Here is a 27,180-nt window from a genome sequence, read left to right as displayed (position 1 = left end):
AGCAATATAAAGCACAAATCTTGAAACTCCCTTCTCTCTTGCTTTCTCTCCTTACCCCCTCCCCCCAACCTCTTCTCTCCTTGCCTTTTACTTTTCTCAGTTTCAGGGTCTCCCTCTTTCCTTCCCTCCCATCTCTTCTCAAGTTACTAAAGGGCTTTGAACTCCAATATTAATTCTAAGTGTGTACAATATAGTAAGTTATTTTAGGAGTCCTGTACAAATATTTTATATGTCTTCCCTGCCAGCCCCTACCCCCACCCTACCCCACCCCTACCCAATGGCATTCTTCAGTTTTTGTTTGTTTGGTTGGTTGGTTTTCTTTTTTTATGGGGCCTGTTGCAGAGCACATCCCTATGCCTCTGGTCTCACGTGTGGGTGAGTGTGAGTGAGTCCTCGCTAGGATTTCCTTCTATCTCTCACCACACATTCTGAAAACCCTATATTTGCACCCACACGTGCCTGTGCTATCTCATCTGTTTCCCAGCATCCCTACCTCCTCTCTGAAGCCCTTGTCTGTGATTTTTTAACTACCTTTTCTCATTCATATGTAGGAAAGCTTGATGAATCAGAATATCTGAGGAATGGGAGTTCAGGGGGATTTTTATTTTCCGGTTAAGTGACATGAGCGAGCTGGAAAACCACTTTTGTTTTGTGTTTTATTCTTGAGAAATGTGGTAGCCTAGAAGCCCAGAACTGGAAGGGTTCTCAGAGAATACCTGGATGAATGCTTCTAAAGGCAAAGAGACAGTAAGGTGATTACCAGATGAACTCACAACATGTAAGTGTCAGCACCAGGTTTATAGGTCTGGTCTCCTGAGTTCTGGACCCTGAACTTCTAGAGCAGTCGCTTGATCTGGCCTATAAAGTGTTGTCATTAACCAGGGCCAGTCAAATGTGAATGGCTTTGTTCTTAAGCAAACTCTCCAATTCCCTCATAATGCCATATGGCTACAAACTTCATTTACCTGTGTTATTTGCCTGGCCCCCAAATGCACTTCAGTTTGCAATGCCTGCATCTCTAGACCGTCCTGTTTCTAAGGACTGTGATTATTTCCCTGATTCTTAATATATCCACTCTACTCACTACACAAAACACAATGAGGTTTTGGTTTTGTTGTTGTTGTTTTTCTATTAAGGGGAACCCATCCCCACCTCAGTGACATTCCAGGCTTGGCTGGAGAGGGAGAAAGCCCAAGCAGGTCAGCTCAGTTTGTTCAGACTTCAGAACACCTTCTGGAAAGAACATCATCTTTCTCATTTTCCTTCTTGTTCAGTAAATATCCACTGGTAACTTGATTTTTTTCCCCTGTTTCCTAAATGAGGTATTGCTAAGAAAAAGTGGGTCAATTGAGGGTTCTGACAAGTTTTGTCCCAGTTAATTTAAGTTTTGCCATATGTTCTCTGAGAAGCATGTGCTAACCACAGGTCCTCTGATTAGCAACCGACCTGAGGGGTTTTAATTTAGACTTTCAGTTCTCTAGCAAGAGAGAGGAAGGTTCAAAGAGAATAGACCTGGGAGACCCAAAAGGTAACTCCTCAGAAAGGCCACCCCAAGCAAAGCTGGAGCACACCGTGCTACGGTAGACAACCTCCTTACTTTATACCATGGTGCAGAGATTCTTATCCTCAGCACTCTTGACATTTTAGAACAAATAATTATTTGTGAGGGGGCTTTCCTGCGCATTGTAGGATGTTTAGCAGGATTCATGACCACTACCCATTAGATGCAAGTAGGCTCCACCACCATACAGAGAAATAAAAAAGGTTTCCAGACATTATCAGTGGAGGAGTGGGTGGTAGTGTTGCCCCTCGTTGACAACCATAGAGATGTAGTCTTTTTAATGACTCAGAAAGAAATGTGAGCAAATCCCCGACAGTAATATATGGATGCCCATGCCTTACTCTCTCTGGGTCTAAAATCGTCTGGTTAGAGGTTGGACTGGATGAGCAGCTGGGCAGTTTGGCTTCTGGAGGCCTGTGGAGAGGCATCCTCTGTTGGTAGAGTCTTGCATTACCCATTACCAGAGGCCAGAGCAAGTGAAGTCATCATGAAGATTCCTGGGCTCAAGCACTGTACCCATGTCATCCAACAAGAATATGCGAGCATGTGCCCTGTGCCAGTGCTTGGTTCTGCTGGGTGGAGGAGCGGAGGGAGTGACTTTTAAAGGGAAAGAGAATGAGGGTATGCCAAAAAGGCTGCCAAACTGAATACTGGTGCTCCCGGTTCCCAGCCGGATGACTTTGCTCAAAGTGCTGACTGTCTCTAAACCTCAGGTTCCTCATGTAAGGGTAAGGTTCTTGGCATCTCTCTCTCACACATCTTGAATTCTAGGTAAAGGCTCCCATACTCAATAAGTTTTATTCCCTCCATCTTGTTTATATCTCTGACTAAACCTTAAGGGTATAGTAGACAGGCCCTAGCCTTGTAAGCCAAAGAACAAAAGACCTACAGAAACTGGGTCTAGTGAGGAAAGCCAGAAGATGGTACCCAGTCAGGAGTAAGAATTGTCCCTCTTGAATCCCCAGGCAAAAAATCAGAGTAGAATATTTTAAATGGAGAAATGTGTGTCCTAACCCTGAGATGGAACTCCTTAGTTAGGAAGGTTCTCTCAAAAGAGTACCTTGCCATTTGCTGGCTCTTACCAGTAGGTAGCAGGCTTACGCTCTCCTACAGTATGAAGAACTCAGAAGATCCCCCAGCCTGCAAAGCATCTACCAACTCATTTCCTAATGCCTGGAAATAACATCAGAACATCAGTCCTTTACATTTTAATTGTGATTGATTTTATCGGGTTCTTTCCTGAGTAACAGTTTGCTCACGGAAGAAGAAAGTAGGAGGGTAATTAATGCTGGAAAGAAGTTATGTAATGTCATCATGTGTGTGGCTGTATATGTGGTTATATAAATATGGCAGTATATGTGTGTGCCTGGTTATGTCTGTATTAAATATGTAAAATGCGTGTGTGTCCCTAAACTTCTCTGAAAATATATTTCAGGACCCTGCTTAATAATCATTTTCCAGCTAACTCCTTGTTATTTGTCATTCCATCAATGACAAAACTCAAATCAACCAACATAACCACCTACCTAGAGGAGATAATTGATGCTTATTTTGACTACCCTGAAACATTATAATACGCATTCTCCAAGAAAGATCTACATTCTGGTCTTTTGATAATGTTCTCAGTGAGAGAGAGATCGGATGCCTTTTATTTTACCAGAATACGTGATCCACCAGTGGCTATACCAGCTAGAACAGGCAGCAATCTTGATGACAAGTCGATTAATATAATCCAAAGACACAGGCAGCCCCTGAGCCCTCCAGTGATCTGTGTGCGGCTGCTTAAGAAACTTGAGAGGAATAACAAGTGGCATTTGGCCCTCTAATTACCTACACATACTCATAAATGTGTTGTTGATGCTAAGTCATACCAAATGTGTACCTTCCTGCAGGCAGGGAGAAAAGGTAAGGCACTCTTGTACTTTGAGGAGCATGGGAGAATATTTAAAAGAAATGAATTTTTAAAAAGGTTTCGTTTTACTGGAATCATCTTTTCTTTGTGACGGCAACTTTGCAGTCTTGGGAGCATGCGTTGTGCTTGGGACTGGTGTTCTCAACCATCCTGGCTGAAGTCTGAGCATCAGAGGCTGCTTTTTTTCTGTAAATGAAGGCCAAAGGATGGGTATTATTTAATCTGCTCCCTCTGGCACAACCTAAAAAACTACCAGGGGTAAGACTGGTGTGAGAGTGTCATTTGTCATCAGAAAAGACCTTTTTTTTCCTGTATAAATATTCGAAAAGTCTCTATACCAGAGGTGAACTTTAATCATCTGGGAAGGTACTACAAACAGGGGGTTAATCCATCACAATGCCCAGGAAGAGACGTGAATTGTGGCCTTAAATTCTTTTCGGATAGCACGGGATAATGATATTAGCACCCTCTGTGGGAAGAACACGTAAAAAAGGTGTTGCACCTTTAAAAATTAGATTCTCTTTTAAATGCTGAGTAGTTTGCTTAGAGGGGTCAGAGCAAGTTTCTTGAAGCTTAAATATTATTTAATTTGTGGAAGAAAAGATTTCAAGTGTCACAAAACCTTAGTTAAAACTACTGATTTCCCTTATTCTTGTCTTTCCCTCCCCCGGCCCTTCTCCAAAGCAAGGAGGTGCGTGAGCATAAAATGGTGTGAGCTAAATTCCTGTTTGTGTGGAAAACATATTTTCTACAAAGACACACAACACAGAGATATAGAGACACACAGAGTAAGAACTCAGCTTTCCATGGCCAGCATTTGCTCTCTAGTTACCAGACTGCAGATTCCTCTTGACAGTGATCTTTGATTAGACTTACATGGACTCAAGATCTACACATGTGATATTTAGTCATATGGGGGGGCAGGGGTGCCAGCAGCATAAAACAAAGCACAATTATTCTCTGCCTTTTTTTCATGGCCACATTGCAAGAAGAACGAAGGGGAAAAGAAAGTCTCGGGTATACGAGATAAACTCTACAGTCTCCAGAATCTGTATTTCCAGGGGTGGGGGGCTGTGGTTCTGATGTTTTCCAAAAAGGATTTGCTTCTGGAAGCTTTCCCTATCTCTAGCTGTAACCACACCAGCCCAGCCTTTAATGCACCAAGCCAGAAGGACCTTTTAGTACTGGATTCCAATAGCCTTCCTATGAAATTAAACCAATGGAATCCAAGGAACTTCCCTTCAATCACCACAATTTGGGATTTCCACCCCTTCCCCCCCTCACCAAAAAGAGGTATTTTGTCTTCTAGAAGAGGTCTTTTTATTGGAGTTTAATTATAGATGGCATGTCCCTAAGTGATCCTTGTTCCTGCTCTCCCTGCCCCCTGAATGATATGCTGGTTAAAAAGGCAGCTCCAAATTGTCAGGCTTGGGCTAAATCTAAAAGCTTTTCCTCAAAGTTATCAAATAAAGCACCTCTCTTCTAGCCTAAATAAGTGACATGAGCACAGTATATTTTATTATGTCATGTTTTAATTAGAAACAAAGAAGATGAAGTTTTCTGGTCAGGAAGATTGAGGCTGGAGAGCTAGAGGGGGCTGGGGGGGAGGAGGGAGAGAGAGGGAAAGAGATGTTAAACTCACAAGGTTTAACACGTTAGAGACATTTGCAAAGTATTTCTCTCCAAAGGGCCTCTTACATGCGGTATTGTTAGGAAAATGGATTTCACCATAGGTAGAAGAGAAACCTATCACTAATCCGCAGCTTAAGTAAACCTCCTGGTGATGACATTCTGCATTTCAAACAGTAGATTTTGCCTTTTTAAGTAGGTGGCTAGAGGCATTTCCATTTGGAAGGTGGTGGTGTGTGTGTTTTCCCCTTCCCCCTCTCTACTATTTGGAAGTCTCTCTTAAAAAAAAAAAAAAAAAGATGCCCAGGCTATAGGAGATTTCAGAGGGGTGAGCACCTGAGTTTGAAAAAGACTTCTGGGCATGGGTATTGGTTCAGTATTCACCATCTGCTCTCCATGACTATTTATTTCCATCATACATTTGCTTCAAGTGTTAGCGAGTGGAAGACCCCTCCCATCTAACACACCGTACTCCCTCTTTCCCTTCCCTGCACACACCAACTGCTACTACTCTTTAATTTAGTTCAGTAAACAACCTGCATCTCAAAGATGGACCTGGAAACCTGTGAAGGGTGGGGAGAGGCAGTCATTGATCCCAAACACACAAGAAAGTAAAACAACACAGGGAAAGCAGGCATTATATAAAAGGGCAATCTGAAAAGAGGCAGCTTTTCTGTTCTGGGCTAACAAATTATTCCCATCTCCGTAATATTGGAACACAGGGTCAAACAGTGATCTTCTACATCACCCCCATTTCTTCTACATCAAGTCTGCCCCTAAAGTCTCCTGCGAGAAGTCATTACCCTGTAGTCATTCAACCTGAGGTAGGATTTGTCTCACTGTTCCCCATAGTAACTAGGAGTGTGCTGTACTGCTCGGAGCCTAAGCTTGCTGCAGTCTTAGCAATGTGCTCCAGAAAGCACAGCTTTCGTCCGCCAACATTTGGATTCTGCCTTATTCCCCTCAGTCAGATCGGAGTGAACAGGAGCTGAGGGGCTCGCTCTTTCACTTGGGAGAGTACAGAAAAGGGCACAAATCCTACCAACTCTGGTGAATCAAAGGCACAGGAGAATTATAAGCCAGTAGCATGGGGGGAGGGGGTTAAGATTTTGAACTGATTTGAAAGATGGTTGTATTAAGTGCAAAAACGTTTCTTGCTCGTAGGACAAACTGTCGGGCACTGCCTTTTAAAAGCTATTTGTAATGATCTCTGCCTTAAAGGCTAGGCAGTGATGTTCAGTCCTTGGCCCCCCTTTCACTTGGCTTACAGTGATTGCATTGCTCTCTCCTAAAGATAATGTGAAAGGTCTTGCTTTTTCCCCTCAGTCTTTAGTCATGTGGGGATAAATCAACGTGATGAGCTTTATTTGCTCCTCTTAATATTTCAAATTGAGTCTAACCACTAAACTCCTCAATTTCTGGATTTTCCCTCTGGCCACTGCCTCCCTCCCCTCCCCCACCACACACACAGGGAAGGATGTGTTAACTGTTGCTTCTCTTTTAACACAGGTAACAATTCATTTAGGTTACACCAGTCTGTAAAAACTGTAAATGCTATTTTATTTTAAACATTTTAGTTTACAAAAAAAAAAAAAAATCAATGATTGGTACCTTTTTACACTCTCAGATTCCTGAATATGGACAGATCTTCAAAGGAAGGAAGGAGTTCTCATATGAAATTTAAGATAGACTGTCCTGAAGGTTGTGGGGCGGGGTTTTTGTGGTGTTTTATTTCGTTTTTGTTTTTAAGACACAGTAAAGCTAAAATGTCAAGTCTCTGGGAGATATCCCCGTACAGTTTCAGTCAAGGAGCATATCAGAGCACAGACAAGGAGACCCCAGCCTGGCGCCGGCCGGCCGCCCCGGCAGCCCAGGCGTATTTGGTAGCGCACGGCTTGAGAGCCACTGGGACAGTCACACCTCACATTCCCTTGCGGGCTGCTGGTGGCAGGTACAGGATCCATACTCGTTGATGATCACCAGGGCTCCCTCAATGTGGTTCGGTTTGTAATCAACGTAGTATTCCTGGGCAGACATGGCAGCCATCTGATGCATGGTCTGTTTCTGCTTTTGCTTCCTGCGCTGCGTGACAAAGCACTGTCTGAGCTGCCTGAGGCTAGCCGGGAAACACTTCCAGGAGACGTAGAGCACCAGGACCACGATGAGGAAGGAGAAGATGAGGGCCATGGTGCCCGTGACCACCTTGTGGATCTGCACGGCGTTCTCGGCATGCTCGCCGCCCGGGAGAGCCACGGTCGCCGGCTCGTGCGTGCCGTCGAGCGGCCCCTCCCCGCCGTCCGCGAGCGTGGTGGCAGGGCTGCCCGCGAGCCCCAGGTCACTGCGGTTGGTGACGGCCGAGAGCAGGTGGCCGCTCGTGGGGTCGGCGCCGTCCTCGCACAGGTGGAAGGCGTACACGGCGTCTAGGACGTCCTCGCCCTGCGCGTGCTCCGGGCTGGCGCACTGCAAGTTGCCGTCATAGCGGCCCTGGAAGCTGCTAAGCCACGAGGCCAGGGCGCACACGTTGCGCCCGCAGTCCCACAGGTTCCCGGCCAGGGTGACGCTCGTCAGCGATTTCCAGGAGTTGAGGATCCGGGGCTCGATGTAGGTGAGGCGGTTGGAGTCCAGCTGCAGAGACTGCAGGTGCGGCACGGTCTCGAACACATGGGGCTCCATGTACTCGATCTCGTTGCCCGACAGGTCCATTTTCTCCAGGTTCCAGACCCAGTCCAGCGAGCTAACCACAATGGCCACCTTGTTCCTCTTCAGGCAGAGGGAGTGCAAGGAGATGAGGCGCGGGAAGTGGGCGAAGTTCACCTTGACCAAGTCGTTGTGCTCCAAGTGCAGCTCGGTGAGCTTGAACAAGCCGGCGAAAGAGTTGCGCGCCAGACTCTTGAGCTGATTGTATCCGATGTCAAGAAACTTGAGGCTGCGGCAGTCCTGGAAGATGCGCACGGGCACGAACTGGATGGCGTTGGACCGCATGTGCAGGGTGGTGAGCTTCCGCAGCCCGTGGAAGAGGTCGGGCGCCAGAGCCTGCAGCTTGTTGTACGAGAGGTCCACGCTGCGCAGGTTGGGCATGGGCCGGAAGGTGGTGTTGGCCAGTTGGGTGATCTGGTTGGAACTCAGCGTGAGTTCCTTAACTCGGCGCAGTTTCTGAAAGGCGTCCCCCTGCACCGAGCAGATGTGATTGTGATCCAGATAGAGCCACGTGAGCTGCATTAACCCCGTGAACTGGCCGGCGCGCAGCTCCGAGAGGCTGTTATAGCGCAGGGACAAGCCCAGCAGGCCGGACAGGTTGTGGGGCGCCTCGGTGAGGTTGAGCGCCTCGCAGTACAGCAGCCGCCCCTCGCACCGGCACAGCTGCGGGCACCCGCTGGGGGCGGCGGGCAGCATCTGAAAGCAGGCCCCCAGCAGACACAAGACCACCCCCGAGGGCCTCCTCAGCAGCCAGTATAGACAGAGACCGAGCAGCAGGAAATCCATTAGCGAGAATCTTTCCAGAGAGGCTGGAGAATGTCCATTGGAAGCGCTCGGTCAGAAATCTACATCATATTTTATTCCAAGGGAGGGGAAGCGGGGGAGGGGGAGAAAAGGGCAAAATCAAATAAATATATCGAAATAAAGAAGGACCCCCCTCCCCAAAGCCACACGTTCACCTCTAAGCATGCAGAAAGCTGGGCAGCATAGAAAGTTCACAGCCACGGAAAGATCAAAGAGATGGTGATTTGGTCCATGTTAGATGCTGCAGCAAAGAAAAGGGAGGAAAAAAAAATCTTCGGGAAAGAATTTAATTAAAAAGTGTCTTACCCACCCTTTTCCAGAGAGTGACAACCTCCATTCAGCTGCTCCCTTTGTGTGCAGGCTAATTATATGCAGGGCGAGAGAAGACCCCTCTGTGTTTCCGAGGCAGCCCCGGTCCGCGGCCGGCGGATCTGGCAGGCGCACAATGTCTCACTTTGCTGCTCGGCTCTGGGCTGCAAGGGCGGCTGGCGAGGCGGGGAGGCGACTTCTAGGACCCGCAAGTTTCCCAACTACGTGCCGGCGCCGGGCTTCGCCTTCCTGCCGCTGTCCTTTCCCTCTGCAGTTCGGACTGTGACGTGGTGGGGAGGAAGAAAAAAAAAAACAACAACTCCAAACTCGGGGCTCACGACTCCCCTGGATTTGACAGTCTGGTTAATGTCCGTCATTGGAAAGGACCACTGACCGGCGCCACCTTTTACTCCGCGGAGACCGCCTGCCATTCGCGCCCGGGGCGGATGCGGAGAGCGGGCTCGCTCATGCTTCGCGGGCGGCGGGGAGGTGCGGGCGGGGAGCGCGGAGCGGGAGCGGCGCCCGGGCTCCTTCCCTCCGCCAGGCAGTGTGCGGCGCGAGCTTGCACAGGCACCTACTGCTCACTGAGTGTCGTAAGCTGCTCACGATTGTGCGTCTTCCCGGAGCACCTCAGACATGGGCAGATTGAAAAGGGGTGGGCACAAAAGCAAACATTTTACCGAACCACTAAAGTAATATATGTTCTTTGATGAAAAGGAAAACACTTTCAGCTTTTTTTTTTTTTTTTTTTTGTCCATATTTCCAAAAAGGGGGAGAGTGGATGGAGGTATGGGGTAGCATCATCAACGACAAGATATTTCCAGGCAGGAAACTGAAATATTCTGTTCTCTCCCCCTTCCCTTTTGGGAATGTTCCCCCCCTCCCCCTTTAAAGCTGTCTACGTGTAAGAGACACGTAGGAATCTGTAGAGAAATCAACATTTGGTCCTTTGCTTTAGAAAAGGAACTTGAGAGAAGATAGAGTAAAGCAGTGATTGTGGGGGCTTGGCTAAGATTTTTTTCTTCCTCTTTTTCTTACAGGCACTGGAGTCTGCAGTCAGCCAGCCCTATTTAGTGGTGGATGGGGACAAGCTTACCAAACCTACTGGTTTGGGGAAGCCATTCCATTTTGGTGGTTTGAGACCCAGTGTGCTAGAAACAGATGTCTGTGTATAGGAAGTCTTGTGTGATATCCTACCAGAACTTGACCATTCTCCATAGATGTTTATAAGGTCCCAGGTGTATTAAAGAAAGATTCTGCTGTATGACACTCAGGAGGGGTGACCCTAACATGCTGCACCTGGTGACCACAGCATCCTGTAGAATATACTAAAGAATAAGCAGAGACGGGATAGTTTAAACCGTAATAAAGCCTACCCTCCTCCATCACACACCCCTGATTAAACTTTGAGACTGTTGCTAAATTGTCTCTTCTAAGTAGGAGAAGAAGTTCTTGCCTGGTTATTTCCATTCACAGTCATCTGTACATGGGCTCTCTCTCTTGTTGCAACTAGCTTGGGCTTGGAGAGGGTCTCTGTGGCTGTTTTCAGGAACCTGTTGGTCATCTGTTAAAAAAAAAAAAAGGTCCTTAGAGATGGCAAGGGGAAACCCTTCTGGAACTGAGTGTGGCCAAGCCTACTTTATTGGCAGAGATACCCAAGGATAGGGGAGATCAAATGTGAATCTCCGTCTCCTCTCTTTTAAATTCTGTCATTTCTGCCTCTCAGGGATGGAAAGTGATCAGGCATTACCTGTAGTGGTGCTCACTTTGGTAAGAAAGAGGTGGATTTCCAAAGCTCCCAAGTTGAAATGACTTTGGACAAGTAACTGGATTGCTCTTTATCACCCAAGCTGAAGGCACTTGCTAGTGGAATCAAAGTCACCAAAGACTGGTGTACTCTTCAGGAAAAGTCATACAAACAGGGGCATGAATCATTACATTTTGTGTTTTTCTGAGCTCTGCCCTGGGTATTCATCTCTAAGATGTATTATTTTATTGGAAGGAAAACAAATCTGAGATGTCCTAAACATCACATGTTGTCTTAGGAGCTAGAGGAGACATTAGAAAATCAAGCCCCTGAATTTTGCACAAGATGAAACTGAGGCACAGAGACATCAGGCAGTTGCCCAAAGTCTCACAGCTTGTTGCCCACACAGATGGGTTTTTTTGCTCTCTCACACCAAAGCAGTGTTCTTCCTTTGCCATCCTTGATGGTTGCCTCTTCATCCCTCTTGTCTCCTACCTGACTATGGACTGGGTACCTGCAGTTTTCACCCTGGTACATGCAAGGTACTGCAGAACACTTGAACAGACAATTTCACCATCAAGTGTTTTCACCTCTTGCCAACACAATTATTCCTGACAGCAGGCTGGCTGATTGAGCCATAAACTCTAAAGGGTGGTGGGGGAGGCGGGGGCAGGCAGGAGTAAACACTGGCCAACCATTCAGCAAGCACTGTGAGTATAAGCCACCAATCCCCATGGCAGCTAGGAAGAAAATCCTCCTAATGCAGGCGGCTTGGCAAAGTGGTGATGGAGCCTGCCAAATGGGCAAGAAGAGGTCCCACTTTGGATGTCACTTGATTTGTAGAGCTGGTACAGAGAGGCAGAAAAGAGTTGAGTGTTGCCAAGGAGGAAAGAGAATAAAATTAAATTCACTGCATTTATATGTGAGTTTTCTTCTAAGTATGCTACTCAAAACGTAGAAGAAATGCCTAGGTTGTAATTAAGATATGTATGTATGCATGTGTGTGGATTTTATATATATATATATATAATGCTTTTCATATTATTATCCTGCAAATCATTTCATCTGGATGGTATCTTTAAACCTTTCCCACCTCTAATGTGGCAAGTTTGCATCTTTTCTATGCTTTTAAACCCCTTGGCAGAACTGTATACATTAACAGATTGAAATGAGCTTTATTGAAATTTAGCTATTCTAAGTCATCTAAGTTGCAGAATCCCAATTTATTATGTATTTAAAGCATACCAGCACTGATTAAATCAATGCAAATTAGGTTAAATAAGAACAACATGAATCAAGTGTTTCAGCAAAGTTGAGTTGAGAAACGACAACTTTTGAGTCACCACAGCAAGTTGATATAGGCTTTTTTTCACGAGTTTTAATTTCATGCTTTTTAGGGTCCAACACACTAAAATGTAAAAGAAAAGAATTCACCTAAAGTTCTCTCTTTTCTCATGTTTGATCTTTTATATCTCTTTTCCTGTCTCATGAGAATATCTAATTCAGGATATAGTATGGCTATTGTATATACTTGATCAGTCTCTTCTTCTGAGCTAACTACAGGTTTCTGTTGGCAAATGTCTTCTCCTTTAGTGTTGGATGCTGAGGAGAGATACTTTACATGCTTTGAAAACATCTTTAATGTTTTTCATGTTTGTATGGGGAATGAGCTTATGCCTGTTTTGTCGAACCACCATAGTAGTCAAGCATCAAGAAAACTTCCCCAAGCCATAATGCCAACATGTGATTGGGAACTGAAGTAAGAAAAGATAAGAATCTTGAAAATGTAGGTTTGGAAAGTAGAAGGAACTCTGAGGTATGATCGGATTGCCAAAACACAATCTGGAATTAAGAGGAGGTAGCAGAGCAAGCTTGATAACAGCTGGAGGAGCCAGAGTATAGCTTGGAAGAGGAAGAGGTGATCAGTTTCTCCTCTTCTAAACCTTACGAATGAAACTTTGTGTAATAAGCCCTCCTGCTTTTTCCTGGTGCTTTGTGTTGTGATGGGGGCTGGCAAGGGGGGGGAGGGTAATCATACAGTTTTGGAGGGATATGTCTTTCCTGTTTCATCTCAACTGAAGCTCACCTCCAATTTATTCACTATAATCAAAATAGTTTGTGAACCAAGAGGTGCAAGTAGAGAACGTCTGAGGTGAACATACATCCTACTAGGATGTGTAGTAGTCTTTGGCAATGTTCAAGGAAAGAAAAATTTGAGTGGTGATTTTAATGTTCTGTCATTGCACAAGATTGGACCTTGATCTTTATGCTGTTGTCTTTAATTTTCAGTAGCAGTGAACCATGGCTTTTCTTTAAAAGGAAACATTTAGAGGAAGGGGAGGAGGGTGGGAGTCATAATTTCAAAAGGAGAGAATTAATCGTATTGTTTCTGTAGGTCCATAGTGTACAGCTGGCATTTTACAGAATGCCTCGGAAGATGGTTGTGGGGCCAAAGGGTGAGGGCCCTAAGGCTTCTCTCAGGAGATCTACTTAGGAGAAACACACTAAAGAGGGGAGGTAATTTTTTCTCATCCAACTTTATTCTCCTCTTAAAACCAGGTAGTAGTACAGAAAGCACTAAGGAAATAACTAGCATGTTCAGTGCATGGTATGAGTTATGGGGGTAAACCCAAGAAATGCATTGACTCAGTTCTTTCCTCCAGGAGCTTTGGGTGAGAAGGAGAAGCAGATACTGAGGGACTTTGCCAATATTTATGTGTTGCCCAGTGCTTGAGAGTAAGTGTCTCTTGGAGATACAAACGACAAGAACTGAGAGGTCTTAAAGTACTTACAGTGTTCATGAAGGGGTTTATGGACTCAAGATATAGGTGCACTGGCAGGAGAGGCAGGCATTGTAAAGGTGCAAGTATAAGGATGGGAACTGGAGTGCTTAAATCTTTTTGATTGGATCAGTTTCTTTGTACTGGGGGTAAGAAGGTAGACAGGGACAAATGGAATCTCTGTGGTGTTGGAAGAAGAAGAAGAAAGTCGGTAAAGGGCTTCCAATGCTATGGTGAAAATTTGAGTTTGCTTATTTTTCTAGTCTCTAAGGTCCAACACTTTAATCTTTGACTCTTGTAATAAATACCTGGCTTAGTTCGAGAGGCCTGTTCTGCTACACGGGGCCCCTCTTGGTAGGTTCCCTCTGCACCACCATATGTTCTAATCATGGCACATTATACCGAACTGCTGTATCCTCTCTCCATCTCCACCTACCTTCATTCTACCGTCCTTCAAGTTGATGTGAAATTTCTTTTGTGGCATCTTTCACAGATCTCCTTGTAAAGTGATCTTTCATTCTTCTGAGCTCCATTAGCACCTTGTCTTTACGAACCCTGTGCCTGGTCCTGTTCCCTTTATATGAGTGTCACAGTGCTTTCTAATTATAGTATTTTAGAACTGAATAGGACATTAAACATCTTGGAGACTAGAGTAAAAAGATCTTTACTGGGGACCCTGCTTTACCATTTTCTTCCCATTTGATCCCGCACACGTCACTCTATTATCAGTGAAAAAGGACTAAGGATGGCTATTTTAATGGGGTCTTAGAGAAATTCAGTGAGATTGTGTATATCGGTGTCTCACAACTCAAAAGTGTAAGCCCAGGACTTGTAGCCTTGGAGCACGTTAGTCATGTAGAATCAGGTGTCTTCCTAGGCCCACTGAATCAAGTCTGCATTTTACCATTGGCTGTAGGTTAATATTAAAATTTGAGGAGCTTTCTATTGAAGCACTCACAAATTCTCACCTAAAAAAGGAACCCAGGGGGTCACTGATTCCCTAGTTTTATAACTGAGGAATTGAAAGGTGAGCGATGTTAATTGATTGCCATTATTGTTGGTAGAATTTGGACAAAACCCTCTTATGAATCTGTTCTATCTCCTACAAACAAATAGAATGCAAAGTCTGTGTCTATTAACACATAGCACTTAGTAGGGCTCTTAATAAGGTTTGGTTTTATCATTGGTACAGCAAGAAGTATAGAGCCTTTGTATGTACTGGCTTTAGGCATCTCCCAGCTTACTTTACTCCTCTGTTTTCCTGTCACTGCTAATCTGCATGTATTTCTCATGGACATTTTAATTTTATAAAATATATTTTATGTTTTTGTTTGTTTTTATTATAAAATGGTCCTAATGAATGTTCTTATACATATGCTGCTATCAGTTGAATGTTGTATCACCCTAAAATTCATATATTGAAACTCAATCCTGGATGTAATGGTATTTGAAGGTAGATGTGAGAGGTGATTAGGTCATGAGGGTAGAGCTCTCATGAACAGAATTAGTGCCCTGATAAAAGAGATCCCTGAGAGCTCTCTGGCCCCTTCTGCCATGTGAGGACAGTGAGAAGGTTATCTGTAAACTAGGAAGCAGGCTCTGACCAGACACCAAATCTACACGCCTTGATTTTAGACTTTTGAACCTCCAAACTGTGAGAAATGAATGTTCATTGTTAAAGCTACTCAGTCTACTGTAGTTTGTTATATAGCAGCCTGAGTGGGCTAGGACATATTCCTTTGCTTGCTTGGACAACTGTGTCCTTAAATTCTAATTCTAAAGTTGGTGATCAAAGAGTGGGGACTTCCTCTTTTTTTTTAATAGTTTATTGTCAAGTTGGTTTCCATATAACACCCAGTGCTCATCCCGAGTGGGGACTTTTGAGAGACTTTACATACATACTGCCAAATTGTCTCCCTGACAAGGTGGCACACATTTCATCCTCAATAGCTCTTTTGCTGCCTTCTCTTCTCCTTGAGAGACTTCACCATACCACAAACAGAAACATCTTTTAGTTCCCTCTCCTTCATCTGGCTGGGGCACTGGCTGAGATCCATATCTGAATCTGTTCTTTGTGGTTTGGAACCATCCTTCTTTCCCATTCTCGTTTCTTCACTCCTTCCTGTAGAGTCAGTTCCCACTTCAGATGGAAAGTTGGGCATTGGGGTCTTCAGTGTTCCTTCTGGGAATTCATGAGCATTTCATTCTCACATCTTATTAAGTAGCTGGCCAGCGAAATCATTTCCACAAAGGTGTTAATGTCTGAAAATAGTTTAATGCAGTGTTACTTAACATGCTCTGTTGAGATAAGAATACTTAAATATATTTTTGAAATGCACCAGACTGTGCTCTGTTTTTTGAGATTCAGAATACACTATTTATTTCAATCACAAGAAATCTTGTTTCTTGGTTTCGCCCAATTATTTAGGACATCTATTAACACCAGACCTATGTGCCAAGACAGCTTTGGAAACATCTATTTAATTGCAGTCCACAGGAACATCTGATTTTAACTTGGCTCTCATCATACCAAGGAGTGATTCTGAGGTTTGTATTTCAAGCCCTCCGATAGAACACAGGTGCAAGAACTTGTTGGTTTTTTTTTTTTCAAGTCCCAAGAATTTATGAAGGTAGCTGAACAACATAGTTCTTCTGCTTCATATTAGCAAGTCTTACCTCCTCATCCTAGCCACAAATAATAAAACCAATTGAATTCTGTAGTAAGTTCTGTCTATGATACATTTAATTATCTTGTTTTATAGAATTTTCCAGATGTTGCTAATTTTATCCTTGCAGAGAAAATGAAACTCTGTTAAGGACAGACTTACTATGTTCCTGCTTTTAAGACACTCTAATATCTATCTCTAAAGGTGTGGAATAAGATCAGATATGAGAAACCATATATAAGAAGCATAGAAATAGCCCCATAGCACTGGTATACATGCACACTCTCTTCTTAATGTGGTCTGGCACAGTTCTGGATTCATAGAGATTCTTGGTAAATAGAGTTTATGGACTGGTTCAAATTCTTGACTAATCAGTAGCCAATAGAATCTGAGCCAAATATAGTTTCTGTATTACATTCACATATAGGCCCAATATATTAACCCAACTTTTGGAGTTGAATTTACACAGATTAATGCCATTTATACATGGCATTCTTACAAACATCTATTTTTCTATAGGAAATCCCCATCATCCACAAGCAATGAGCCTTCTGTGGTAACCTGCCCAGTTAGATGTATTTATGTCTTATTCAAGTCGTCTCATTCTCTGGAACCACTTCTTAATCTACCATAGACATCTTAAGAATGCCTTTTTTTTAAACTTGATTTATTTTGAGAGAGAGTGAGAGAGGGTGAGGGACAGATGGAAAAGGAAAGAGAGAGAGAACCCCAAGCAGATTCCATGCTGTCAGAGTAGAGCCTGTTGCGGAGCTCATTGTCATTAACCGTGAGATCATGACCTGAGCTGAAATCAAAAGTTGGACACTTAACCCACCGAGCCACCCAGACACCCCAAGAATGCCTTTTAATTACTTAACATAAACATCTATTACTGTTGGTTTTTCTTAGTTTAAGTCAGATGGAGATTTAGCTGATGAGATACAGAACTCGATAAAATGTAGTCCCTGCTTCCAGTGTTCTCACAGCTGGAGTGCAGGTGATGGGTAGTTAAGCAATATGATTCATGCTGTGGCAGAGATGTAAACAAGAGCTGTGGTTGGAGAGATCTGCCTACCTAGTTGAGCAGGGCCAGCCAGAAGAGCTGGGAGAAACAGGAGGAAGTGTTGACTAGATGGAAGGACGAGGCCACTCTAGTAGGCAAAATCTGTGGGAAACAAACAAACAAACAAAATAAGGGCTTCTGAGATGCGTAGGATATCCGAAGCACAGGTATGAGGAGACATGAGACTGGAGTGTTAGCCAGATTGGGAAGACTTTTTTTTAAATGTTTACTTATTTTGAGAAAGAGAGAGGAGAAAGAAGGGCAGAGAGAGAGAGAGAGAGAGAGAGAGAGAGAAAATCACCAGCAGGCTCTGTACTGTCAGCACAGAGCCCAACATGGGGCTTGATCTCAGGAACTGTGAGATCATGACCAGAGCCAAAATCAAGAGTTGGATGCTGGACTGACTGAGCCACCCAGGTGCCCCAAGATTAAGAAGACTTTTAACCTGGATTATGATTTCCAGAATGCAGGAACAAAGAGGTGATGTCCTTGAATGTGAAGGGCAGGGAAATGGATACTGGAAAGAAGGAGAACATTTGGGAAGCTACCATGTCTGCCCAAGTGAGATATTGTCAGACCAAGGAGGACTTACTCTATTAACATTAGAGGTGCATAGGGTAGGCCAGATACGATGAGAGTTTTGTAGTAGAATTGAAAAAAAAAATGAAAATTTTATTTTTAAGTAATCTCTACAGCCAATATGGTCCTTAAGCTCACAACCCCAAGATCAATAGTCACATGCTCTTCCAACTGAGCCAGCCAGCTGCCCTAGATTGAAATCTTTTAAATGGTATCTTTTCAGAGAATTAAGTTAAGAGGACTTCAATAGAATAGGCTGATCTAGAGTAAATGGAATGCAAAGAAGAGTAAGTTATGGAAGCAAACTCTAACATTTGGAGCTAAGAGTAAGCAGTTGAAAATAGAAACAGAGGTTACAGCTGGACAGAGAGATCTCAGGAAGATCTCAGGAAGATCTCATGGAATCTCAGGAAGGTGCGTGGTGGTTATAATAGTGGTAGTAGGTGCAAATCCCCAGTGAAAGAGATTAGAATACAGCTGATATACCATCAGAATTCTTCATCATCTAGTAAAGCAGTGTGGACATGGGAAGCAGCTAGATGACAGGGAATGGTAGGCCCCCTGCTACCTGCAAAGTGTGTGTTTTGCTTGAAGGCTTCCAAATTCTGATTTTTAAAAATCAGATTATATTAGTAAGCAAATGATATTTCAGACAGTATTCAGCTCATGGAATACCGGTTTGCAAAGCTTCTTTTAAAATAGTGTGCTCAACATAGAAGAATGAGAGGGAGCAGAAGAAGTAGATATCCTCAATAGGAGGGATAGTTTATAAAATTGAGAAATACTGCATAGTCCGTAGTGAGCAGCCTTTAATATATAGACATGGCCATGACAGTGGCATTAATATGTATTCCACGTGGCTGTAACAAAGAAAAAATATAGCTGACATTGACAGGTTTTAAGAGGAGCCCAGATGGTCAAGGATTACCGACGCTAAGGGAGAGTGCCCAACAATGAGTAAACCTACAAAGGAAAAGTGCAGAAGTGGCACTGTCCTTCTAAGGAATGTGTCAGGTATTGGCTGACGTTGAGTGCATCCTTCTCCCACGCGAGTTGGTCATTGGCATCTCACATCAGTGTACCATCATTCTTTTGCGGATGGGCCTTACCTTACCTTCTCAAACATAAAACAAGGTGATGACCGGAGATCATGTCCTTCAGAACGCAGTCCTATATTTGCATTTTAGCAGAAAAGTCTGAGACAATGAATAACTTGCTGAAAACTTTTGAAATTTCAGCTATATTAGGCTGAAAAGGGCTCTACCATTTGCAAGCGAGATGACCTGGACAAAGTGACTTAACTTCTAAGTTAAGTGTTTAAAATAGTAAAATAAAAAATAATAAATTGAATTATAAAAGTAAAGAAGTAATACAAACTCTATTGTGGTAACTACTTATATCAATTTCTATTTTGTAAGGCCAAAATTATACCACATAGACTGAAGATAAGGAGAGGAAAGAATCTTAAGCACAATGGTATCATACATCTCTGACTTAAACTCTTCCTGCTCCTTCTTTAAGTATGTTACTATATTAGAGGCTGCATAAAAACAGAAAAACCAAACAAAATGCTTGACAGTTGAACTGACAATTATTTTATTTGGTTCGTAGTTCTATGTGTTAGCTCTGGAGATCTTCCGTATGGGACAGTTTGACTGTGCTCCCTCAAATATCTTTGATCAAATGGAGAATTAGCTGGAGACTAGGTAATCTAGGATGGCTTCACTCACAGGGATGGAGATTGGCAGGCTCTTGGCTGGGGCCTGACTGACTCACTCACTCACTATAGCCTGAGACCCTTCATTTCTCTTGCATGTGACCTTTCATCCTCCAGTAGGCTAGCTTAGTTGCAATATGGTGTGACTGCAGGATTCCAAAAGGGGCGAAAAAGAGCAAGTCCCACTATGCAGGTACTTTTCAAGTCTCACCTTCTGGCAAATTGCTGTTGTCTGTTGGCTAAAGCTAATCACATGGTCAACCTGACTCAAGACGTAAAAGAATAGGTTCCATTTATAGATGGGAGCTGAAGAACTTACCGTTGTTTTCACAGGTTAAATAAAATATCAGTGGATTAATGTTACTGTATCTGTAAAAACTAAATGTTCTGAAGTGATTTTTATTTCTCAAGCCATGTGGCCCAGACACTATGATCCATAAACACCAAGGACCTAAAGCCAGGCATCACCAATATAGCTTGTCAGAAATGCAGAATCACTAGGCCCACCTTAGATATACTGAATCAGAATCTACATTTTTGCAAGATCCCCAGGCGAATCATAAGTCTGATAGGGTTTTGGAAGTGCGGTATCTTTTCACTATTCCTCATAATTCCCTTTGCTAGTTGCTGTGTTCTCCTGTTGAGTGATAGATCTTTGATTTTTAAAGGTGCCAGAACTGTTTCCTTCTGCACAATTGAAACAGAACAAACACAGGTTTAAACAGTAAAACAGGTTGCTTCCCAGCATGAATAGCTAGAGAGAGAAGAGGCTATAACATTTTTCTGCTCAATTGTCCTGTGCCTATAAAAATAGAAATTTAAAATTAAAATAACAGTACATAAATATTAAAGAATATTGTATTTAACTAGGAAGCACCATTTAGATGTTAGAGCAATTTTTAAAGTAGAAACTGCTAGGCACATACTTACTGGAACCAACCTTTTTCATTCCTGAGCAGTTACTAACTGGACCTTGTTTTTCTAAAGGTTGAAAGATTAACTTTCCAACCATTAGACCACAAGTTAAATATCTCTAGAATGTGTGCAAGTCCATAGGTACTCTTAAAGCCTTTATGCAAGTACTGAGACCCTCAGGGCCTATTAACCATCCAGCATGACCACTGGCCTAAACACAGAAGAAATACAAGTATGCCGTAGCTTGTTTGATTCTCTTTACTTCAGTCCCATAAGTGACGGGGAACTCTAGGGAAGAGAGCCTAAGCTTTCAACAATAAAGGTTTATTTTACCAGGCTGAGGACAAAGAAGTGACATCTAAAAGAATTCTAGCTTTTCTCAACTTTTGGCTTTCCTTTGAGAAAAAGAACCTGCTCACAACTTCCAGTGGCCTCCTCTGGCTTGCTTTCACTTGAAGACTAGGGGGAAAAAATAAGAGAGAGAAAGGAGGAGAGCAACAACAAGAAGAAATTTTGAATTAAAGCATAATGTTGGGGTGCTTGGGTGGCTCCATCCATTAAGAGGCCAACTCTTGTTTTCAGCTCAAGTCATGATCTCATGGTCGTGAGTCAAGCTCCACATAGGGCTCTGTGTTCACAGTGAGGAGGCTGCTTTGCATCTGCTGTCTCCCTCTCTCTGCCCCTCCCCTGCTCAGGGTCTGTCTCTCTCTCTCTCTCTCTCTCTCAAAAATAAATAAATGTTCAAAAAAAGTGTAATGCTATCATTCTGTGTGAAGTTGGCCTTGAATATTCCCTTTTAGGAATGAGACAACTTTTTTTTTGAAGCTATAATTAATGCTTTCTTTAATAGATATGCTTTGAGGGCTTGTTCTTGTCAATCACTTAGTCCACCAATCAGTAGGTAACAAATATATCTGTTGAACACTTAACCTATAGGCATATTCTAGGTATAGGGATATAGTGGTATATACGACTGAACAACCTTATAAGCAAACTGATACATTTTAGGTACTAATACACTAGGGAAAGTTAAAATAGAAGGTGGAAGAAAGAAATTGAGGGAAGGGGCCTCCTTTAAGCTATGGTTAGGCAAGGCTTCCTGGAGGAGAGGACATTTGAATTGAAATCAGGATAATAAGAGTCTGCCATTTAAAATTACATGAGATACGCATTCCAGGCAGAGGAATCACAAGTGCCACGGTCCTAACACCAAAGCAAGCCTATTGTCAATGGATAGTAAATGGCTACTGTGCTAGATTGAATGAGATAGGGTTGAAAATATGAGGAGGATTTTGAACACAAACTGTGATTTCTTCAAAGGTCAATGCACTTTTTATAAATCTGCACAGATGTTGAGCAGCCTTCTCATCAGCTCCAACAAACCTTATAGAGTGACAGTCTTTCTCAGGCACTGAAGTAAAGCCCATTCAGATAATAATTCCATTCATTTGTTAAAGTTCTATGGGATTGTACCATTTTCCCAACATTAATGAGGAAATCAAAGCACAGAAAACCTAAGCCACTAGCCATAACACAGCTGCTATTGGTAATCAGTGATTTTTCTATATTGCTGAGACTCTCTTTTGGGGCAACTAAGAAACTTTGATGCCATTCAGTACCCTTCAGCCTTTTTTGAGTCTTTTCCCTACAGTTCATCGAGAGTAGCCCTAGCAAGAGAGAAGATGGGGCAGCTTAAACTTTCTTCTTGGATTCCCACTCCTCCCGCCCCATTCCTTCCATCTGTTGCTATATGCATAGAAAAAGAACAGAACAGAGTACCCACGACCACACACATTCAGAAATCTCATTTTGTATGTGGGAGTCTGGATTCATTAACAAGTTCCTCAAACTCTCCCTGCATTTACAACACCAATCTAAACATAACCCAGTGAAGTCATGGGAATAGGCAATGATCAGCTGCATTTTGCTGAGGTGTCAATGTTCAAATGCATCATCAGCTACTTCCTAGTAAATGGCTTCTGCTTCACGCAGGTTGTGTTTTCAACAGCCTCTAAGTAAATAGTGCCCATTTCAATATTTTCTAGCCTCCACATTGTCTTTCTGATTATGATCCCTATTAAATCCCACTTCCTTTAAAAGGGCTTTTTCATTCTCAAGACTATTCCCTTCCCATCCATAAATCCATATAATCATCCATCCATTCAGCAACCATATAGTGGTTATCTACTTGGTTTTATTACTTGTACTACATGTTAGGGCATCTAAAATATTTTGGGTAGTATTCCATTCTTTGGAGAGTCTATTCACTGGTGGGGAATTGTACTCCCAGAAGTCCATATTAATTTGTCCCTTCTTTGAACTATTACTCATCTAAAAATTCAGTGTTCTGTTAAATACTGTCTGAGATTGCTCTCTAGTTGTTTCTGAAGTTCTATCTCCTATATCTGCTAGGTTGAGATTTCTCAAGAGCAAAATCCAGATCATATTTCTGGTATAGTGGAGTGACCTGAACATAGAGTTGAAATATCCATGTTTAGATTCTGGTTTTTCCATGTATAGGTTTGTGAATGTTTTGGGTACCTCCTTCTTTATATAGAGAATGCAAGGTGGATGGGAGGATTTCTAATCTCCCTTTGAATTTTGACATTCATGAGTCTGTGAACTCTGAAGTATCTAACAAAGGCTACAAAGTGAAGGGGACACTCACTATAAAAGTGCCGAGAGCTTGGGTGGTTTTCTAGCTGCAGTGTAACCTTGCCACTGGCTTAGAGAATGAAATGGTAAATATAAAAACTGTTTTAAAAATCATATTGGGCCTTTCTTGTGAAGTTAGGGTCTTCAGCTAGGCAGGGATTCTTCCCCAGCCCATAGAGCAATCAGACAGGAGATAATAACCTTATGTTAAGCCAACTCCCTATTTCTGTCTTTATTGAGTTGCTGCGTTTTACATTAGACATTCAACATGGGAAATATCAGGATGGGCCTAGAAGAGATTTTTGATGTCTGCTTGTTGAACAATTCATAACTAATGATTAAGGAGGGCAGGATGTTAGAGCTTCAGTCCTATGCTTTGGGAGCTGCTGTCAAAGGGAGAATCCCTTCCCTTATCAAACTGTATCACAGCTGGAAGCCTGGCCTGGTTGTAGTCCTCTCTACTCAAATGGTCACCTTGACCATATGCATAGGTTAACTATGTTCAGATAGTAATGACCTGTAAGTACTCATTTAAAAAACAGATGATTCTCTAAAAGAATTTAAATTCATCTATTTGATTTGTGCAAATGTAGGCGAACTATGTCTACAAATTCAGAACACTGTTTAATGGAATTCAACTACTTCCTTTCGGTACACTTGCTTAACAAAGGCTGATGGACACCAACCAATATTTTTGTTTTATAAAACTAAGTAGTCGTTTGACAAAATGAAATTGGTGTGTCGCCTAACTGGCCACATATCTTCAAACCCAAACAAAGCTTGTTTCATTACATAATATGGTGAACAGTCCATCTCTTCTATAGTTCATGTGAACATTGCAATAGCTTCATTTTGAGATCCAAGTGTACCTACCACTTAGGGCATTATTCATCCAGTGTGGAAAGAAAAGTTCTCTTTACTTTGATGGTTTCACTCTTTCAGAATCCCTGAGGGCTAAAAAAGAAAAGCAATACTGTATGACTTTTGTGATGTGGATATAGTAAGACAGTATCTGGGTCTCCAATTCCAGAATTCTCTCTACTCTGGTGCCATTGCCACATAGAACATCATTCCAGCTGTCAAGAGAATTCTTGATTTATAAAGTAAACTAAATAGCATTTACCACCCACCTAACTACGGTGGTGTCAGGAGGGTTAAAATGAGACATATTCAAAAGCCCTCCAGAAATATTTGATGTTCTGTATAAAGACACTAACAACTCGTAAACTAGGTCTCATCTGCAGCAGGGAGAGTCTCTTCTTGTAGCCTGCTGGTAGGAAATGAGGCAAGGTTTTCCACTCAAGTATTTCAGTAGTAGATAAGGGAGGAATTACATGTCATAAAGTAATGATCAAAATGTCAGGGAATAGTTTTGCTCTCATTCTGGGATTTAGCTACTCCTTTCATTTTGGGAATGATTTTTCATCCATTTAGTAATTTTAAACAACCTAAGGATAAATGTGAAGTTAACTATCAACACCGAAGTTTTATCATCTATAAAGTGGGACCTATATCTATGAAATATTCTTGCTTTGTAGAACAACTTTAAAAAATAAACATGAGCTCATACACATACAGTAGGTTTTAAAGTTGCATTCTACAGCTGTGGGATATTTTCATTATTATTGCCATTTCTGTAGGTCTACGAAAATAGTAGACCTACATTTAGCGTTGCCATTTGCTGTCTCTTTGGCCACGCAGCTACATTTTCCAGCAAAGTGGGGATCTGTATTTGAAGAAAGCTTTGTTTTCCTGGCTCTTTTGGCTCCAGCAGCCCTTGTACCTGCTTCTAGGATTGAACTGGGGTTTATCTTCCCTGAATTATAATACAGACAGCCGCTTGTCTCCAGAATGGTTAAACTAAGGAAGAGAGAGGATATTTGAAATCACTCCCAGAGGATTGCCATGTGGCGATATCATTCTTACTTTCATTCTTTATTATTATTTTATTCCTTATCAAGTGTGGTATGAAGAGAGGTGACGAAGAAGTTACTTGATGAGACTTAGACTTAATTATTAATATTAGACTTAATTATTAATGCCCTGGAACTTTTGCATCATTAAGTTTGAGGCATTTAAAGCAAATTATAGATCTTGTAATGTTTTACTCCTAAATGTTTAGTGTATGTCTCTAAATTTTTTTTATTGAAGTAGAGTTGACATACAATGTTATATTTGTTTCAGGTGTACAACACAGTGATTCGACAATTCTGTGCATTATGCAGTGTTCACTATGATAAGCGTACCATCCGTCACCATACAGACTTATTACAATATTATTGACTCTGCTCTCTCTGCTGTACTTTGCATCCCTGTGACTTATTTATTTTATAACTGGAAGTCTGAACTTTTTAATCCCTTTTGCCTATTTTGCCCATCCCCCGCTTAACCCCCTCTCCCCTGGCAACCACCAGTTTGTGCTCTGTAAAAAATACTATTTCATTTACACAACCACAATATCATTATCACGCCTTAGCAAATTATTGATAAGTCCTTGATCTTACCTAGTACGGTCCGTATTCAGATGTCTCCCATTATCTCTCAACTTTTTTCTTTTTCTTTTTTTTTCTTTTGAAGTAAATTGTCTTGAATCAAGATCCAAACCATGTCTCCACATTTCATTTCAGGAGGGAGGTGATATCTTTAAGAGGACAGAGGGAGAGAGTAATTCTAAGAATTCCTCCAGGCAGCTGCGTCCACCAGAGTATGCCAACACCAGCCATCATTCATCCATTCACTCAAGTATTTATTTGTTTTATGTGCTAGACACTGTAGCAGATACAAAGATAAGTTTGACATGCTCACATATAAAAGTGACTAGAGAAGAATATTAAAAAAGTCTGCAGGCTGAGATGCATGGAAAAACTTGATAACCTACCCAGTAAATATTTGCCATGGTTAAGGTGAAATGGAAAGGCCTCCTGGAGAAACCAGGAGACTTGACTTTAACTGAGAGGGGTTTGTGATTTCACAGGGGGATGGATAACGATGGCACTACAGAAGACATATCATGATGGTTCCTCAGGCATGACTGGTGGTGATGAGGTCCTGGACCAGGACTCACTGGTGGGAATAAAAATTCTCCCAGAGGAGTATTAATTGGACAAAGTACAGATGCCAGGAAAAGTGCACATAGAAATCAGGTAAAATAAGTGTTAGAACCAACCAGTGATTTGTCTTGAGTATGTTATTTCTTTATTGAGTGGCATATTTTAAAATAATTTATGATATATGATGACTTCATAAAATGTATATACCTGCAACCAAGTGTAATTATGGAGTATATCTTTTTTAAAGCATGTAATAGTGGGCTTTAAAAAATATGTCTTTTCTAATATATAGAAGGCTATATATTTTAAATCCTGTTAATTGTGGCCAGGATTAGTTTTTGTGAATGCGTGTGTACTCTCAGGTTCTGATGGATGATAAAATGCTAAATTACCAGTGGTGGGAAATATTAATGTAAGGTTAGTGTTTACTGTGACTATATTTAATCAATACTTTATTTCCGCTAACATGTTTTTTTGAGGCTGGCTCTGGCATGGTAGATAATCTATACTTTAGGAAAAGCTGTAGCCTTTCTGAAGGTGCTCTGGGTTTTATTTTATTTCTTCAAAGGTGTAGTAGGCTTGAGAAGAATAGATATTCTTCTTACTTAGGAAGCAACAACAACAAAAAAACCACAGTTTTATATATAGTATTTTATTTAAAGATGACATTTGAGACATTCTTGATATGTGTAGAATTTCATAGAACTACTTTATCAGAACACTTAGCTCATTTATTTTTCTTCCTACAGACCAAATTAATTACCATCTGATAAGCTTGCTTAATTCTGTTCTTTCTACCACCCAGATTTTTTCTTTTTTTTTTTTTTTTTCTTTTTTCTTTTTTAAGTTGGAGCTACTAAATCAAACTCCATATACATCGTTGTCAGTAAAATGCCCAGTGACTAAAAACTAAGCCCTGCAGTGGCTTCCCTAAGCCCCTCATTTCCTGCGATGTGAAACCAGACCCATGAATGGGTACGTGTGTTTTCTGAAACTGGAGAGAGATGGTGCCTTCGCAGCTCACACTCTGCACGTACCACTTCCCTGAAAGCCAGTGAACCTGTTTACCATTGTCATAGTAACACACAATTTGGGC

At 42.1% G+C, this 27,180-nt stretch overlaps 2 protein-coding genes across 5 annotated transcripts in view; one reads left to right on the top strand and one right to left on the bottom strand.

Moving 5' to 3' along the window:
• CTNNA2 (catenin alpha 2) overlaps positions 1–27,180 on the top strand; it is a 957,624-nt gene that overhangs the window by 595,447 nt on the left and 334,997 nt on the right. The gene's annotated exons all lie outside the window — the stretch shown is intronic.
• On the bottom strand, positions 6,709–9,446 carry LRRTM1 (leucine rich repeat transmembrane neuronal 1). Its single transcript, XM_077761534.1, has 2 exons — positions 8,914–9,446; positions 6,709–8,644 (listed from the first exon to the last, which is right to left on the bottom strand). Exon 2 carries the CDS (start codon positions 8,583–8,585, stop codon positions 7,017–7,019), a length of 1,569 nt encoding a protein of 522 aa, XP_077617660.1. The 5' UTR covers positions 8,586–8,644; positions 8,914–9,446; the 3' UTR covers positions 6,709–7,016.

This window comes from Crocuta crocuta, unplaced genomic scaffold (genome assembly GCF_008692635.1).
Source record: "Crocuta crocuta isolate KB4526 unplaced genomic scaffold, BGI_CrCroc_1.0 scaffold348, whole genome shotgun sequence".
NCBI lineage: Eukaryota > Metazoa > Chordata > Mammalia > Carnivora > Hyaenidae > Crocuta > Crocuta crocuta.
This window is presented reverse-complemented; position numbering and strand designations above follow the sequence as displayed.